Below are 18,826 nucleotides of genomic sequence, written 5' to 3'. Positions count from 1 at the left end.
AGGATAGGCAGATACCTTAACATGATTTATTGATCGGCAGATATATGGAATACCACAGCCAAGATCAAACAACTAAATGAAACATGAAGAAATAAGCATCTACATAAAAAAATGATAGATAAATATATAATCGGACTCATATGTTTCTCAGTAGAGAAATATGTAAAGCCAGATCTTTACATATGTTGGACGCTGTCTATCATGAAGCACTCAAATTTATCACAAGCCCTCACTCACCATTGCACTGTACAGTCCTTAGTTGAATGGCGCTTTCTATACATTTGCAAGCTCTTAGACGGGTAGGTATTTAATGGTAGGTATTCCATCATACCTGTCATGTTACATTTGACCTAAAAAACAACAACCGTCTTCGCTCAGAGGAATTTTTTACTCTCGATTTTCCAGCAGTGGGTACTGAGCTCGGCAAAAAATCCTTCTCATTCTCCAACCCCTCCACCTGGAACATACTTCAGCAGGACCGGAAGCTCTCCAGTTTGGTCACAATTGGGCAGTTCAAAAGTTTAATAACAGGATTGTAAAATACATCTGGAGGCACTTGTACTCGTTATCAGTGATAACCCCTCAGCTGATGTTGTATGGTACTGATCTTCAGAAGTGTTTAGTTGATTGTATTATTACAGTTTTTATGTTTGTTGTGCATGTGTGACGTCCCTGTGTGAATAAATAAAAATAAACGTGCTTTAATATATAAAAATGATTTTGCATAACATTTTTTCCCAATAATAGAAATTATTGTTTAGCTAATTTGATTTAAAAACAGCAGTTTGTATTCCAATATGTGATTTTCAACAAGTCAACTTTTGATGACGTTGTTCCCGAAGGCCTTTTTAGTTCATAATACTTTTCAGCAGAACGACATTGTTTGTCAATCAGCGTCAGTGGGTCGGACCTGCACGCCCACTGGCTGATACTTCCACGGCAATTAGTTTCCCTGGACACCTGAACATTGGACAGCTAGCAGCAACTGCAGTGGCGTCCCCAGCGCGGGGGCCACATAGGAACATTAAAAATCTTGGGGTTGTACACCAAACTGAAAACCAATAACTGACTTTGAAAAATGCTGTGATGCTGTAACATTATTAGGAACTACAAACAAGCTATCATAGCCCATTTGTCTTTTGTTTTGTTTTTACAAATGTAGAAGCCCTTGACCTCAAAAAATCTCAGAAGTAAGTCTGACGTGTGCAGATATTTATTTCTCTTTTTCAGAGCATCCAGGATAACTCTTGAATTTCCAGAAGACTTTCCAGTGTCACAGAAAAGATGAAATAAACATAAGTGGATTCTTGTTTGGTGTTTGATAAACAAGGTTCTAAACATAACTGAATGCATTAATTGTAATGGTGATTTCTAAGATTAATGACCAGTTTACTGTAGTGGTGATCGAACATCGTACACTGGTTAAATGACCTGTAGAGCAGCTTACTCTATGAATGAACATCAGAGAAAATTCATAAAACATTTGCAGAAACTTAATATTTCTAGTGAAGGACCGGAAGTACATCATCTTGACTGACAGACGAAAAGTACTGAAAACTCTCATTATGAAAAAAAGACTTTTTGAAAATGACATTTTGGAATAAAAACTGTTGGAATTTAATGAAAATGCCTAAACAATAATTTGTATTATTGGGAAAAATTTGATGCAGAAATGTTTTTTGTGTTAAGCTAATTTTTAAAGAAGAATTAAATATATTCTATAACAATGAGTTGAGAATTTTTTGCATTCCGTTATTTCACAATTTCACTGTCATATATTTATCCCTACTTGTACTCGTCGTCTTCCGCTTTTTCCGGGACCAGGTCGCAGGGCCAGCAGACTTCATAGAGATGCCCAGACTTCTCTCTTCCATTCTTTTGGTCATGACACAAAGTTCATGCCCACAGGTGAGGGTAGGAACGTAGACCGACCGGTAAATCGAGAGCTTCGCTTTCCGCCTCAGCTCTCTCTTCACCACAACGAACCCTTCACAGCATCCTCTTTACTGCTGCTACCACACCAATCCGTCTGTCGATCTCCCGCTCCATTCTCCCCTCACTTGTGAACAAGACCCCGAGAACTCCTCCACCTGAGGCAGGTGCTTCCCTCCAACCTGAAGAGGGGAAGCCACCATTTTCCGGTTGAGAACCATGGAGGAGCTGATCCTCCTCCCAGCCGCTTCATACTCGGCTGCGAATCGCCCCAGTGCATGCTGTAGGTCCTGGCTAGAGGGGGCCGGCAGGACCACGTCATCTGCAAAAAGAAGAGATGAAATCCACTGGTCCCCAAAATCCAGCCCCCACTGGCCCTCCTGCCAATGAAAGTTGGCAGGAGGGCAGTCGGATTCAGTTTATTATTCAAATTGGTTAAAAAGTTTGATAAAGCCATTTCTTTGTCAAACGTGCAAACATTGAGAAACTTGTACATGTTATAATCTCATTTGGTAATGTATTCATAATGGCTCTGATCTTCCCCAACATTCTGTCTCTCACCACCTCTTGCAATGGAGCCAGCCTGGTCCCAACAACAGACTCAGCCTTTTTATGAGTTTCCTTCTGTGAAATATCCAACAACACCATCTAAGATCATTTACATATAATTATTGACCTTGAATCTCCCTCCTCAGCCTATAGGCCACTGGCAGCAGGGGGTTACCGTCGCATTCTGACACGTGCTACAGCTGGGTAGTTCACTGCCGCTTCTATAGCCTCACAGCTTTTTGCTTCAACTGGACTGGTTCCCCTATTTTATTCTGATTATTTTCTTTCCTCTTTTTAAGAGTCTTGCAATTTCAATTCAATTCAGTTTATTTATATAGCACCAATTCACAACACATGTTGTCTCAAGGCACTTCACAAAAGTCAGGTACATACATTTGTTGGACCATGTTTTGCTGAATATTGGACCATTTGCACGTTGCTGGGCTCCACCAGGCCTTCCGCGCCATCGGCCATTTTGTACCCCAGGATAGTACACTACTACAAATCCCAGCAGGAACCGCGGCTGATAGGACGGGGGCGTCGCAGCTCTGACGTCACAGTGGACTATGTAAGGGCACCGGAGACGCCCACTTTGGCTTTTCACACTGGAAACCGAGACGTGATTACCACGCAACTGGAGCATCACACAGGAGAAGAAATCCCAGGTGGACTTTCATTCATTCTCCCCTGTTGGCCAACGACAAAAATTCATGAAAGAAGTTTCTGGGATAAGAAGACCAGAAACTTCACTTTACCGATCGAGGGCGTGGATTTAACACGTAACCAAAAAAACCACGGAGTTTTCAAGGAGACGCAATTTTTCCTCCTTGTTTTTTTTTGTTCCAGTCGACTAGTGACGGTCCGTCATATTTTTCACCTTTCTGCCAAGGAGGCCGAAAAGGACGAAGACAGACCGACCTGCTGAGTTACCCACGGACGCCTGGAAACTCCCCCCCCCCCCACTCCTTCTCTCTCCCTCTGCTCAGAGGAGACAACATCAAGTAATCTAATAATATTTATCAACTAGTACTGAGAATTTAATAATTGTAATTATCAAGGGCTTTGAGCCACAATTACAACACCAGAGGACATCTCTGATTTCGATTCATAAATGAGGATTTTTGGTTAAGAAATTAATTTTCTCAAATTATGATTTTTAATTATAATTCTTGATAAATATTGATTAATCAATAATCATAATCCCAACAATTGGCGTTCCTTAGATGGGCCTTAAAAGGACAGACATCACATCACTGTTGCACAGAATTAAACAATTGTGATATCCGTGGAACCTAGAAGTTGTATTGTGAGATTTTTGAGTTTTGCAGAAAGCGTTTGTGATCTAGAGGATATCTTGACTAAAATTTGCTCAGTTTTATTGCAGAGGATAAAATAATCTTTCAGAGGTGTTTTTGTGGATGCAAGGTGGAATTTGGTATAGCTTGTGGTGTGAAACTTTACGTTAAATTCCAGCTGGCAAGCCCTGCTATGCGTGGAACATTAGCGGCAGCAAAACCAGCTCTGATAAGCATAACAATTAAATTCCTGTAAAGGCAAGAGGCATCAGATCTACCTCCAGGATCTCTTAGGGGCAATCAGCTGTAACTACAGCAACCAGATTCCTGCTACAGGCATCAGATCTGCCTCCTGTGTCCGTTGGGTGTAACTACAAGTTGTGACCAATACTCTCCCAGTCAGGTAGAGAGCAACACGTACATCTTGTGGCCATTGAGTAAAATTGCAGTTGCAGCCGGTTTTCCCCAAATTGCATACCTGCACTCGGCGCCATCTGGTGGTCACTAGCAAGTATTGCATTTACTACTTTGATTTTAATCAGTTCATTAACACAGGCAGATAATTCCATCACCTATGATCAAAGGGCATAACTTAAGTTGAAAGTTGAAGTTATTGATCATTCATTACCACTTTTGGATAAAATCGAAGCGTTTTTGCTGGGTTTTATTGTGTGAAGCATGTTTGGTCTGACTCATAAAACTAACTTAGTTGTCTAACTTTGTAGGCCCAACTAGAAGGTAAATGATCCATATTAGAAAGCACTAACATTTATTTGAAGCTAAGAACAGCATTGAATGTTTTAGTTTCGTTTTTCCACTTTTAAAATTTTATTTTGAAGTTGGTTTTGGGTTATTTAAATATATTTTTTTCCTCCTTTGTGTGTTTGCTTGATTTCGCATTAAAGCATAGACTTGGGTAAGCCACAGTTTGAACAGTCAAACCTATGTGCCCATTTTAAGCAAACCCATACACCTGCAAGATATATATATGAATCAGACAGCTAGCTGAACAGCTTAGCCTGTTGTGTTGCTGCTAATTTCGTTTAGTGGTGGTTCAAAGCTAAACAGTTTGTGTGTTTGCATTGTCAGTGTATTACCATTGTGCATTTGGGCAAAGATGGAGAAAACATCCATAACTGCAGCTGGAGATGCGTGTAGGTTAGAGGATCCCATAGGAATGCAGGCACAAGAGGTGATTAGGTCATTGATTCTGTTGTCCCCTTAGGAGTGTAAAGGTTTCAATGATTATAGCATTGAGCAATGTGAAGCCAGGATTCAGGAGTTGCTCCAAGTCATTAAAAACCCACCAAAAGACATATGGGTCTCAGATGTGTTGGGACAGCTCACTCTGTTGTATCACCGAAGGTTAATGTTGGAAATTGACCAGCGTGTTAAACTGCAGTTTGAGTCGAATGATACTTTGCAGACAGTGGATGTCCTTAGAGGTGAACTAACAGAAGTTGGAAATAGGTTGGAGACAATTGAGTGTAACCAGGCCACTCCCCCATTCTTGGAGGAATAGGGGGACGAAAAACAACCCACCTCACAGGTTGAAACCTTTGGAAGTGAGCCACACCTGTGAAACTCTGAGAGAACCTGCAGGTCAGATCTGGAGGATGTAGAAGCTGCCCTCCAGAAATTACCGAGGATGAGGCGTGATGCACTGACACACCCTGAGTGCAGCCGGAGTGAACTCTCAGATGATGACTCAGATGGGCCGGCACCAATCCCTGAGAGTGGATTGCGCAGTCTCTGGCCAAAGACATAGAGTGTTTCGACCCTAATAATGCAGAGTCAAACATTGATTATCTTAGGGAAGTTGAACGCATTCTTCTAGATTTGTATTGCCCATCAGCACGGGAAAAAACTGAAGCTCATCTGGAAAACAACTTCCAGGAGCGTCCATGTTTTCATGGAGAGCCTGCCCCCTGCAGTCCGAGACCGTTATTCAACCCTCTGCAAAGCTTTAAGTGAAGAATATTCTGTGTACACGGACTGGGCCTCCGCCACACTTGGTGCTTTCACTATCCAGCAAAAGAAAAGCGAAGCACCCAGGGAGTATTACTGGCGCTTGAGAGCTGTTTACTTCCAAGGACGCAATGCTCCCAGCATTGAGGAGGAACATGCTTTTAAATCCCTGTTCCTCCACAACCTTCATGAAAGTGTGCGATACGATGTTACTATGTATTGCAGAACGAAGACCATGAGCATGCAAGAGGTCCGTAACTATGCTCAGATGGCGTGGGAAACATATTCTCGCCCGACCAAGGGATCAGAGGGCGAGGCTAGGGTTTTACAGGTCCAGACTGAAAGAACCAGCCTTGCGTTGGAAGATCAGGAAATGCCTTCAACCAGAATCCATGTGAAGAACAGGTTCAGGGAACAACGTAGGTTTGGTCAGCTGGACCGGTCAAACAGACGACCTGACCATCACTTGAGGCCTAAAGGTAAAACTGATGGAAAAGGGTGGAACCGACACGCAGAAGGGATTATGGGGAAAGAGATGGAGGATGCCTTACGCAAGATGGTGACAGAAGAGGTGCGTCCGGCCACCACAACCCTTGAAACTGGAAGCCGACCCTCCAGTTAAACCAGACCCAAAATCCCCGTCAGCATGACTAGGTGTGGACCCAGTCTCCATGGCCATCAGAGTCTATCTGATCGGACGGGGAGACAAACCTGGGAAACTCCAAGAAACCCTTGGGACCTCTCCAGGAGAAACACCACAAACCATTTTTTCAAGGTTCTCAGGTAAACTGAACCCTAATGAACATACAGGTTACCTATACTGCCCCACCAGTATAGGAGGACATGTCAAACGGAGTTTCCATTTTAAAATAGGATCAGAGATCAACCTGATGTGCTCAGTCATGTTTGAGGAGGTGAGTAGAGCCATGCTCTCCCTCAATGAACCATTTCAGGCCGAAGCTTGTGATGTAAGCATCACCAGCGGCACCCAAGACCGATCGTGCATCACTAGTTGGGTGGAGCTGGACATCACACTCAAAGACATGACTCTTGTGCACCCCATCTATATGTGCACATTGAACAAAGAGCTTTTTTTTGGTGGACAGGACCTGCTGGACAGGCTGGCCCCTCTCATTGACTGCCACCAGGACCAACTCTGGGTCCAGGCGGAGGTGCAAAACCCACTGGGTGCAAGCAGCAAACCATCCTTGATGACAAACCAGGTCACCAGCTTAGAGGAGCCCAAAGAACCTCTCAGGCCCTCGTCAGAGCCGGTCATGGGCACCTCTGGGACACAGCTGCACCCAGTAACCAGTCATGCATCATTTCTTTGCTCTTTAAGGAACCCAGGTGTGAAAACTTACAACCCTAAAGTGGTGGAAGATGTACACCTGGAAACCATGTTCATACCAGAAATGCTTCTAGCATTCTGGCTGGGAAAAACAGTAATCAGTAGAGTGCTGTATGACCATTTGTGCCAAGAAGATCCCCTTTTAACTGAGGCACAACACAACCACACACTCCTCTTAGCAGACGGGCTCCGCCCTCTCCTTAAGACAGCCAGAGTGTGCACCTTCAGTGCGCAGATTGGCATAAAACAGCTCTCCCATGCTTTCAGCATTGTTATAACAGACCAAAGAGGGGTCACATTAACCTACGCCCATTACTCTGTCTGAGCTGTTACATTCTTACACATCGTCACGTTCCCTCAGTTTAGCTGATCAGTTGTTCCTGAAGGTGCCAAAAACAAAATGCAAGCTCAGAGGGGACCATGCTTTTTCTGTGGCAGCACCCAAGCTTTGGAATGATCTTCCTTTGGGCATAAGACAGGCCTCTTCACTCACTGTTTTTAAGTCCCTCCTTAAGACCCATCTTTTTTCTTTGGCGTTTGACAAAATCTGAGATTTATTGTGTCTGTACATTAATATGTATTTTATATTCAATCTTTTTCCATTTTGCACTGTTTTTATGATTGTGTACAGCACTTTGGTCTTGTCGGTGTATAAAGTGCTTTATAAATAAAGTTGGTATGGTATGGTACTCTCCTGTAAGGGGCCATGGGAGCTACAAAGCCACACTCCATACCCTCCAACAGATGGCATACTGGCCTCCAACGTCTCACGACACCCAGGTCTACATCCAAGGATGCTTAACCTGTTTCAGCCATACCAGCCAATCAGTCAACCTCCGCTTCAGCAAAGGGGGGTTACATTACCAATTTTGCGTTATTTGCTGTTATTTCAGCTTTTAACTTTATGTTCTCTCTCTTTTCTCTTCCTAGAAGCTACACCTGGCCTGACTCTGAGTCTACCTGTGACACCTTTCTGGAGAGGGGCATCGTCCAAGCTTCTGCTGGCAACAACTTAATGCTCACCTTCTACAGATGATCCACATGGCCCTGTCTTTCAGTGTTTAACCCTTTCTCTCTCCTAGACATGGCTACTGACTGAGCTTCTACTGTAACTAACTCTATGTGCTCTCTTTCAGACTCTAACCTTGAAAACTGGATCAGAGTTTATCTGTTCTTTCTTTCTAGATGAAACGACTAAAGGAGCTACATCCATTAACATTTACTTTTCCTTCCCATAGAAAGTACTCCTGGATCAGTGCTTCTTTGTTCTCTTTGTGTCTCTGCTCTGTTCTCTCAAACCTCCAGTCGGTCGTGGCAGATGGCCGCTCACACTGAACCTGGTTCTGGTTCTGCTGGAGGTTTCTTCCTGTTAAAAGGGAGTTTTTCCTCTCCACTGTCGCTACATGCATTTGATCCTCTTTACACTGGCTTCCTGTCATTTTTAGAATTGATTTAAACTTTTATTGTTTGTTTTTAAATGTCTTAATGGATTGTCCCCACCTTATCTAAATGAACTTCTACATCTTTCTGAACATGGCAGATCCATGAGGTCATCAAATCAACATTCAATAGATGTTCCAACGTCCAGAGCTAAACACTGGGTGACTGGGCATTTTCAGTGGCAGCACCCTGACTCTGGAAACAACTTCCCTTAGACCTTTGCTTCACCACTGAATCTGGCATCTATAAATATATGTCCAAGATTAAGATCCATTTTTTCAAGCAGGCTTTTAATATCAAGTAGTATGGTTGCATTGTATCTATGGTTCTTATTTTCATTGTTTTTGTGATCTTACTGTGAAGTGCTTTGGTCACCTTAGCCAGTTGTGTTAAAGCACTATATAAATCAATAAACAAATAAATAAAGTATTTTTGGCTTAAATCAATCCGAATTTAATTAAATGTCTCAAAATATGATTTTTCTTTATTTTGTAAACAAGTTTTCAAAATAAAACCTGTAATTTAAATTTATTCACACAACTGTAATTTCATCATTAGTCCAGCAGAGGCCAACAGCTTGTAGATGCTACGTCCAATACACCAGAAGAAGAAGAAGCTGTATTCTCGCGATACTCTTTTCTTTTGTGTTGAGAGGAGCGTGTCCAGTCAAGCTCCAGGTTTTAAACGTCGTGTGTGAAGCAGCCGAACCACCGGCCAAACCTGAACTGAACCTGTCCACAGCTGTGGACTCATTCTACTTTACCTGTGCCTCTTGTTCAGGTGAGATCTGTTACTTAAGTTAGCTGTTAGCTGCCGCCGTTAGCCTGTTAGCAGTCTGCTAGCTCCGCATGCTCAATTCAGATCAACTCACCTACTCCCGTCAGACTCGTTTGAGTCTATTTTGGCTCAGTTCGGCAATTTTAAACAGTACCGCAGGGCTTTATCATCTTTATAGCCGAAACTGGTACTGTTTAGAGTCGGATGACGTCATAGTCCGTCTAACGGCGGCCCAGTTTGAAAACAGTAGAATCAAATTAGAGACGATGTTTTAGAGAGGAGAAAAGGCGGGTTTTGGGCAGAGTTAATCCTGATTGATTATAAGTTCATGAATCATTAGATCTGAAGGTCGGATTATAAGCTGATAATGATCTGGAGGGCGGTTAGCCTCTGAGACTAATTAAAACCGAAGCTACGGCAGCTGATGATGCTACTGAAACTGATCAACATTTCTGGACATTCATTGATAAGCTGCAGGGGAATATAGACTGCATCTGATCAATAACACTATATAGAAGATCACATGCAGTAATCATCAGTGATCCTGTGGTAGGCAGCCATGTTGGTGACATGAAGATCAAAGTGTTCTGAAACTGACCAATCAGATTCCTTTTTCAGACATAATAAAACTACCCAACCTGTTTCCATGGCAGTTAGACGAGGACACATCAGGTACCTGAAGGTAAGCTCATCACCGATGTCATCATTGATGGCATCTGCTTAATGTTTCCATGGCAACAGGGCACCTTAGGGATCTGTTCTTCCAGGTGTGTTTATAAAACATAAACATTCAGAGGCAAATCCACATTATTCCTTGATGCTGTGATGCATCATGGGAAGCCTGTTGGTAGCCTCCAGTAAAAACAAGTGGTTTCTCTCAGTAAATACAGATCAAAACCATGTAGAAACTTTACCTTTTATTTCATACCAGTGCCTTCTTCTTAAGGATGATTGTCTGAAGAAATACTCTGTTAATGTAAAGCAGCATGTTTAAGGTAAAGGACTCAAACAGAATAAAAAACTCATAATAAGGTTGAGTCCGTTGTTAGAACCAGGCTCGCTCCATTGGAGAATGTGGTGAGAGGCAGAATGTTGGGGAAGATCAGAGCCATTATGAACAGTGTGTCACCCCCTTATACAGCACAGTAGATGGCCTGAGGAGAAGCCACAGCCAACGATTACTGCAGCCCTGATGTGTCAAGGAGCACTAAAACACATCTTTCTGCCAGAGGCTGTCAGACTTTTTACCCTACATGATGCCTCCAGAATGAGCTTCCTAGATAACTGTCTGTTGATCATGTGGTCACTGATGGAGACACTGGGATGTTTTCAATGATGAAAAATATTGAATAAAAACATCATAACTACTTGTTATATCTGAAACCTTAAATTTAGAACTGACTTACCTCTGGTGGGGCTGTGAGTCCTTTTCAGAAGCTGACAGTTCTTCTCTAGTGCTCCTTCATAACCTGGGTATAGAGTGGGGTAAGGGTTTTCTGTGCTTGGTTTAAAATTTGATTCTTCAGCTACATTCATCTTGATTCCTTTTATTTTGCTAACCACAGGTAAATAATCCACTGATCGCAGGGATAATCCATCTTTAACACTCACCAGCTGAAGTCACAGGTCAAGCTTAGTCTGAATTTGCACCTGTGAACAGCGCAAGTAGCCATGTGTAAATATGTCAGAGCTTTGAGATTGTATCTTATCAGAGCACCACCAGGGAGGTAGATGGGTGAGATTATTATTCAGACTGTTTTTTAATTGAGGCTCCTGGCTGGCTCAATCTTCACCTTGAATTTCAGAATCTGTCTTTAATTCGGTTTATTTATGTCACCAATTTACAACAAATGTAATGTGGTTGAAACAGGACAAATGTAATCATTTTGACAGATTCAGTTCATTTATATAAGTTCCAACTGGATCCTAACTGTAATCCGAAGCTGTCAGGTTTAGTTTTTGTAAAGAACAGCTTTCTTACGAAACCAAGCCAGTAGCATCAGACCAATGACTTCGCAGCATTCTGAGGAACGTACTGACCCTGTGTACTCTTTCACCATATATACAGTAATGTTGTGAATTAGGTTATGGTTAGGGATGGGAATTGGTCTGTAAAGCATTGTTCCACACAAGTTGAGTTACAAAATACTGATACAAATACAAACCATGTGTGTGTGGTCAGGTGTGTGAGGTCCAGCCGACTCAGGGTGAAGTCAGAGACGCTCAGATTTCCTCCAAAGGAGCAGCTGTGAAGGTAAACACTGCTTTCTGATTGGCTCATTCTGTTCATAGACAATAAACACTGTCTTTGATTGGTTGTTCTATGCTTACCTGATGTTTTTTTCCACTTGTATTGATGCTGAGCTCAGGAGCTGTACGATAACGGCTTCTCAGAGACTATGATGGAGGAGGACGACGACTCTCGGACCAACCTGATCGTGAACTACCTGCCGCAGAGCATGAGTCAGGACGAGCTGCGCAGCCTCTTCAGCAGCGTCGGAGAGGTGGAGTCGGCCAAACTGATCCGCGACAAAGTGGCAGGTAACACCAGCAACGCTGATACTCACGGGACTGCAGTACTGATGGTGTACTGTAGGAGTGCTGATGAGTCATTGAAGAAACCATTTAGTTGTGATGAGATAAACTAAGATTACAGGTTTTCACAGTTTCATGTGATTGCTTCATTTTAAAAAGTGGGTAAATACAAAGAACAGTTTTAAAGTGATTTCATTTTTTTTTTTAAAGAAATCATGAATTATCTTTGATTAACCACGATTTTTGAAAGCAGACTTCAGCTTCACCAGTATGCCCAGTATGTGATGTTTTACTGGGAATGTTCAGCCTCGCCATATGGACCCTGAGCGGTGCTGTTTCTGTCCCAGTTGAACAGTTCGATCTGTAGAACCAGTAGTTCGGTGTCTGGTTTTACAGTTTTAGTTTTTCTCAGGTGATTTTATTTGTTTCAGTTTAGTTTTAAAAAACTTTTCTCTCGTTGACTTTGATTGTTTTTTAATATTTAAACATTTTGTGATTTATTTTTTTATTTAATTGCTGGATGATTTTGATTTCCTGTTGAAGTTGTAATATTCTTTTTATTTTTGCTGCAGTTTTTTGGGTTTTGTTAGTCTGGGAGTCTTTCAGGCTGAACCAGTTCTGTTCAAGCGGAGACATTACTTTGATGTTTTTGTGTTTTTATCTTTTGTAAAATGTTTTCATGTGTCATTTTTTTTCAGGAGTTGTAAGAATTTGAGTAAATGTTTGAAAAAATGTTTTTGTTCTGAACAAGTTGAGAAAACGGAGCAGTTCTGTGAACGTTTCTGTCAGTAACCAACCCGGCCCATCTGACAGAGCAAACCATCCCTCAGCACTGGTCTAAAGGGGCAATTCTTCACCATATCGGATGCTTCTGTGTCGGGCTAAAACAATGAATCGATTATTGAAATAATCGCCAACTAATTTAGTAATTGAGGAATCGTTAACTGGAGTATACAGACTCTAAAACATGCCATTATTCAGAGCTGTAATTAATTAAAACTGTACCAAACATATATATTAAGATGAAAAACTTTCTTTGTAAATATGCTCTATCCAGAACTTCTCCAGTGGCACAGTTCTAGCTTCCCTTGGTTCAGATTCTTTAAAGTCTCCTATTAAATTCCTTTTGCGTTCTCATTATCAATCAACTGATTGAAAGAAAGTCGACAAATGAATCAATTAGGTAAGTAATGGTTGCAGCGCTATAATTTGTGTTTATCAGCTGGGTCACGGTTCCGATGGTTGAACCGGCATCTGATCAACTGTTTGTTGAGTCTAGAGGTTGGTGCCTCCAGCCAGCAGCTGTGCAGACTGAAGCTTTGCAGCAGCAAAAGTATTCACACCCCCTGAACCCTTGTTCCAGCCACAACCTTCAGTTTAATGTGAATGAAAGTTGAAATTCATTTCATGAATCCCCTTGGCCTGCCTTGGACATAATGACCCATTCTGGTATTTTAATACCTGACCTTTTAGGAGACATGATTGTTAGACTATTGTATACCAGGGCAATGGTGGCTCAGGTGGTAACGGCGGTTTCAACGTTCACCCTGTCTGTCTTAGTCATGGTGTCCTTGGGCAAGACACTTCACCCTTCTTGCCTGCGGTTGGTGGTCAGGTGGTGCTGATTGTATGGCAGCCTTGCTTCTATCAGTCTGGCCCAGGATAGCTCAGCCTGATGAGAATGGGTGGATGACTGATTATAGTGGAAAGAGCTTTGGGGTCCTCAGACTTGATAAGTACACAAGTGCAGACCCTTTACAATTATTTTGTCTTCCTTTGACCTTCTGTTTGCAACTGTGTCTCATTGTGATTAATGTGATGATGGGAGCAAGAACTGTCCTGAGAGAACAGAGTCTGTGGGACATTTAATCTGCTGTAGCGTAATAAAGACACAAAGGAAACTATTGTTTTTCCCTGTGTTGTAGACTTGTCACTGAATGTCTTTTATCTTGGCCTCCCCAGTAGTTTACTGGAATTTAATGGGACAGACCAACACAAAGTAGCAGATAGTTGTGAAGCGGAAGGAAGATGATTTTGTATTCAGCCCCCATAATTAAACACCCTTCACTGCAGCTGCAAGTCATATTTGTTTGCTTGAAGGGGAAATCCACATTAATGCAAGTAACAGGTACAATGTAAATATATCGGTTAGCATTTTTATCCGTTGTTCCTTCGTATGTCTCTACCAGACTGATGTTTTGCCCATTCTTTGCAGAATAGCTTGAGCTCAGTCTGAATGGATGGTGAGTGTCCATGAATATCATTTCTTTCCACAGACTAGCAACTGGATTCAGGTCTGGACTTTGACTGGGCCATTCTAGCAACTCAATATACCCTTTAAGGATATTTTCAGGGTCGTCCTCCTGCTGGAAGTCTTTTCTTCCAGGATTGTTCTATTTTTAGCTCCTTCCACTCTCCCATCAACTCTGAACAGGAAAGCTGGTCATGATGCCACCACCATCATGTCTGTGGATGTGGTGTGTTCAGGGTGATGCGCAGTGTTACGTTTTGCATCTAGGACAAACAGTTCAGTTTTGGTCTCCAATCAGAACACTTTCCTTCACGTGTTTGCTGTGTCTTCTCCGTGGCTTTTTCTCAACAATGGCCTCCTTCCTTCACTTTCTCCATAACGGTCAGCTTTTTGGAGTTCAATTTAAATAGTTGTGTTGACAGATTCTCCCACCTGAGCTGTGGATCTCTGCAGCTCCTCCAGAGTTACTATGGAGCTCTTGGCTGCTTCTCTGGTGAACGTTGTTGTTCTAGAATCTAACTTGTTCTGTTGCTGTCTTGCTTGGTCTTCGTGATGCTGGTTGATCTCTAATGTTCTCTAAAGAACCTCTGAGGCCTTGAGAGAACAGCTGCAGTTAGATTCAGATTCAAGGACACACACCTGGACTCTGTTTAATTTATGTGACTTCTGAAGGTAACTAGTTGCATGAGTTTTGATGTAGTTTGTCAGAGTAAAGTGGGCTGACAAATGCATGGTCGAGCATGGTGGTGGCAGCATGATGCAGGGTTACTGGTGTGTTTCAGAAATGGATGAATGACGAGGAGGAGGCCTGCCTCCAAATTCTAAAATTTCACCTGAGACCAACAGAAGATGGTTGAAATTTGCCTAAAGTGGAGAAGTTCAAGTATCTCGGGGTCTTGTTCACGAGTGAGGCAAGAATGGAGCGGGAGATCGACACAACGAGATCCCGGATACAAGCGGCTGAAATGAGTTTCCTCCGTAGGGTGGCCGGGCACTCCCTTAGAGATAGGGTGAGGAGCTCGGCCATCCGGGAGGGGCTCGGAGTAGAGCTGCTGCTCCTCCACATCGAGAGGAACCAATTGAGGTGGCTCGGGCATCTATACCGGATGCCTCCTGAACGCCTTCCTGGGAAGGTGTTCCGGTCCCGTCCCACCGGGAGGAGACCCCGGGGAAGACCTAGGACACGCTGGAGGGACTATGTCTCCCGGCTGGCCTGGGAACGCCTCGGTGTCCCCCTGGAAGAGCTGGAGGAGGTGTCTAGGGAGAGGGACGTCTGGGTGTCTCTGCTGAGTCTGCTGCCCCCGCGACCCGGTCCTGGATAAGCGGAAGACTATGAGTACGAGTGTCAGTTTTTTTCTTTTTTTTACCGTTTCCTGTCCAGCAGAATATCGCTCAGAATTATTGTCTGAGTGCCAAGAAATTTCCCAACAGATTTACTTTCACAAGCAGAGCATCACAGCTAATGTTTTAAAGCTCTGCTTGATATTTATAAAAGAAACTTTCTTATAAACTTCTTTGGGAATATTTCAATTGTTACGGACAAGGAGACTGAAGTGAAAAGGACAAAAGAAGCTCAAAAAATAGAGAGATGGGGGGGAAAAAGGGGAGAAAAGGAGGAAAGAGTGGAGGAGAGAAAGAAGGATAAAGAGAATACAAGATTACACCCTGCTTGCTTATACACCTGCAGCTGTTTTTTTTTTTTAACAAAATAGTACACGGTAATTCTGAATGTAAAATGTACTTAGTGAGAGGTACAGCCCAATATAGAACATCTGTGTATCTCAACACCTGAAGTTGTGAGTATGAGTGTGGACACGCTTTGTATACAAGGTTTCTCCACAAAAATATGCAATAGCGAGTGTGAGGACCCACAGGCCTGCCCCATGGTCCCTGGACGGACACTGAGGAGAACTGAGTCACAGACATCTAAAGGCCCCCCAAAGCACAGGAACCCCAGGAGAACCACTGCCGGGAGTGTCAGTTTCAACTTTAAAGTTTTAGTTGTAAAAGAAAATACAGTGGCTTCCGATTGGGACCAAAACTATGAGGTCAAGTGTCAGCCCGGTTCTTCTGATTGTTTTTTACATCAGAGCATCATCTGATGTCTCAGATTCTACCGCACATGAAGATCAGCCATGTTTCCAGTAGAGCGTTTTATTTCCGACCAGAGGTCTGTTCCACAGCAGCAGGGAACCTCACCTGTCACCAGTGTTTGGCAGAAATGTTAAGCTGAAAAAAAGGGAATTTCTGATTGAAAGTTTTTGGAGAAAAAATTAAAGTTAATTGGGCAATTAACAGAGATTTCACACATGCCAAGTGTTGCCTCATTAGCAGTTTAGAGACAAGAAAATATTGTACATTCTTTAAAAAAGTCGTGTAAATTATAAGAGCCTATCATAATGAACTATTTATCAAGAGATCACCTGTTCATTGTCTTCTAAAATTTTGGCCAATAACGGACGAAGGTTCTTTGTGAGAATTACAGAGAAATTTATTTTGGCGGAGCAACTTTGGAGCCGATTATCAGATTTGGTCGTATCATTTTACTCTAAAAAATGTTTGGTTTAATTGAGTGTCATCGCAAGCTAAGTTCCGAGTACGATGTGATTAACCTGCTTACTGTCTTATCAGAAGTCTGTGTTGAAAAATGTAAATGCTCCAGATTTAAGCCTAACTTTACAGAATTAATCCTGCATATAAATCATTACACCTGTGAGCATCACCTATACTCTCTCCCTCCATTTCTTGCATGTGTTGTCAGTTGAAATCTGAGTCTGTATTTTTTTTATTAACTCCAATGTGAACTTTTTTCCATGTCGTTGTACGTCTTAGTCAGCCTTGATACAGATCGTGTTTTATGTTCCTCTTCCTAATAAAGCTTTAACAAAGGTGGGTGGGGGTTGATGCTTGATTGCTCACCCTAACTTTTCTGTTCTTCCTGTTGATGTTATGAGGATGAAACTTAGTTTGTTGTTGTCCTGCCTATTTTTGGCACACATAGCTTTTGAAAATTGGCTGCCTTAAACCCAGTTGCATGGCAGACTGGCTAATAGAATCAGAATCAGAAAAGCTTTATTGCCAAGTACGTTTTTGGACATACAAGGAATTTGTTTTGGCGTAGTCGGTGCAATACAATACAAATTAAACAGTATAAACATATCTACAATATAATATAAATATATGTGCACAGTTTTAAGTGAGTGAGAGTAAATATAGAGCAGTATAAGATGCAAGAGCAATACAACAGTGCAGGTGATCATTGTGCAAGTAAAGCAGGAGTCCAAGCTGAGCGTTAATGTAACGCATAGAGTTACAGGTTACAGGTGTCCTGTCAGTATAAAGGGGGGGTGTGGGGGAAAGGGAGAGTGTCAAGGTGGTTTCCGGGCTTTGTTAACCAGGCTGGTGGCAGATGGGAAAAAACTGTTCTTGTGGCGTGAGGTTTTGGTCCGGATGGACCGCAGCCTCCTGCCAGAGGGGAGAGTCTCAAAGAGTCTGTGACCAGGGTGGGAGGGATCAGCCAGAATCTTCCCTGCCTGCTTCAGGGTCCTGGAGGTGTACAGTTCCTGGAGCGACAGTAGACTGCAGCCAATCACCTTCTCAGCAGACCGAATGACACGCTGCAGCCTGCCCTTATCCTTGGCTGTAGCAGCGGCGTACCAGATGGTGATGGAGGAGGTGAGGATGGACTCAATGATGGCTGTGTAGAAGTGCACCATCATAGTCTTTGGCAGGTTGAATTTCTTCAGCTGCCGCAGGAAGAACATCCTCTGCTGGGCTTTCTTGATGAGGGAGCTGATGTTTGGCTCCCACTTGAGATCCTGGGAGATGATGGTTCCCAGGAAGCGGAAAGATTCCACAGTGTCAATTGTGGAGTCACAGAGGGTGATGGGGGCAGGTGGGGCTGGGTTCTGCCTGAAGTCCACAACCATCTCCACTGTCTTTAGAGCGTTGAGCTCAAGGTTGTTCTGGCTGCACCAGTCCAACAGATGGTCCACCTCCCATCTGTACGCAGACTCGTCACCATCAGAGATGAGTCCGATCAGGGTGGTGTCGTCCGCAAACTTCAGAAGCTTGACAGACTGGTGACTGGAGGTGCAGCTGTTGGTGTACAGGGAGAAGAGCAGAGGAGAGAGAACACAGCCTTGGGGGGAACCGGTGCTGATGGTCAGGGAGTCAGAGACGTGCTTCCCCAGCCTCACGCGCTGCTTCCTGTCAGACAGGAAGTCAGTGATCCACCTGCAGGTGGAGTCGGGCACACTCAGCTGGGAGAGCTTCTCCTGTAGCAGAACTGGGACGATGGTGTTGAAGGCAGAGCTGAAATCCACAAACAGGATCCTGGCGTAGGTTCCTGTGGAGTCCAGGTGCCGGAGGATGAAGTGAAGGGCTAGGTTGACTGCATCATCTACAGACCTGTTGGCTCTGTAGGCAAACTGCAGGGGGTCAAGGAGGGGGTCGGTGATGTCTTTTAGGTGTGAGAGCACAAGGCGCTCAAAGGACTTCATCACCACAGAGGTCAGGGCGACGGGTCTGAAGTCATTAAGCCCTGTGGTCCTAGGCTTCTTGGGAACAGGGACGATGGTGGAGGACTTGAAGCAGGCTGGCACATGACATGTCTCCAGTGAGGTGTTAAAAATGTCTGTGAAGACTGGAGACAGCTGATCAGCGCAGTGCTTCAGGCTGGCTGGTGAGACAGAATCCGGACCAGCAGCTTTCCGGGGGTTCTGTCTC

At 43.3% G+C, this 18,826-nt stretch overlaps 1 protein-coding gene across 1 annotated transcript in view; it reads left to right on the top strand.

The window, feature by feature from the left end:
* The first annotated feature begins 9,153 nt into the window (after nt 1-9,153).
* Nucleotides 9,154-18,826, top strand: part of LOC124873970 (ELAV-like protein 1) — a 29,440-nt gene continuing 19,767 nt past the window's right edge. The window contains exons 1-4 of the mRNA XM_047375070.1: nt 9,154-9,315; nt 9,931-9,994; nt 11,495-11,566; nt 11,682-11,853. Coding sequence (XP_047231026.1) covers nt 9,959-9,994; nt 11,495-11,566; nt 11,682-11,853 — 280 coding nt within the window. The 5' untranslated portion in view covers nt 9,154-9,315; nt 9,931-9,958. The remainder of the gene's footprint in view (nt 9,316-9,930; nt 9,995-11,494; nt 11,567-11,681; nt 11,854-18,826) is intronic.

This window comes from Girardinichthys multiradiatus, chromosome 9 (assembly GCF_021462225.1).
Source record: "Girardinichthys multiradiatus isolate DD_20200921_A chromosome 9, DD_fGirMul_XY1, whole genome shotgun sequence".
In the NCBI taxonomy this organism is placed as follows: Eukaryota; Metazoa; Chordata; class Actinopteri; order Cyprinodontiformes; family Goodeidae; genus Girardinichthys; species Girardinichthys multiradiatus.
Note: the sequence above shows the minus strand (reverse complement) of the source record. Positions and strands in the feature narration are given on the sequence as shown.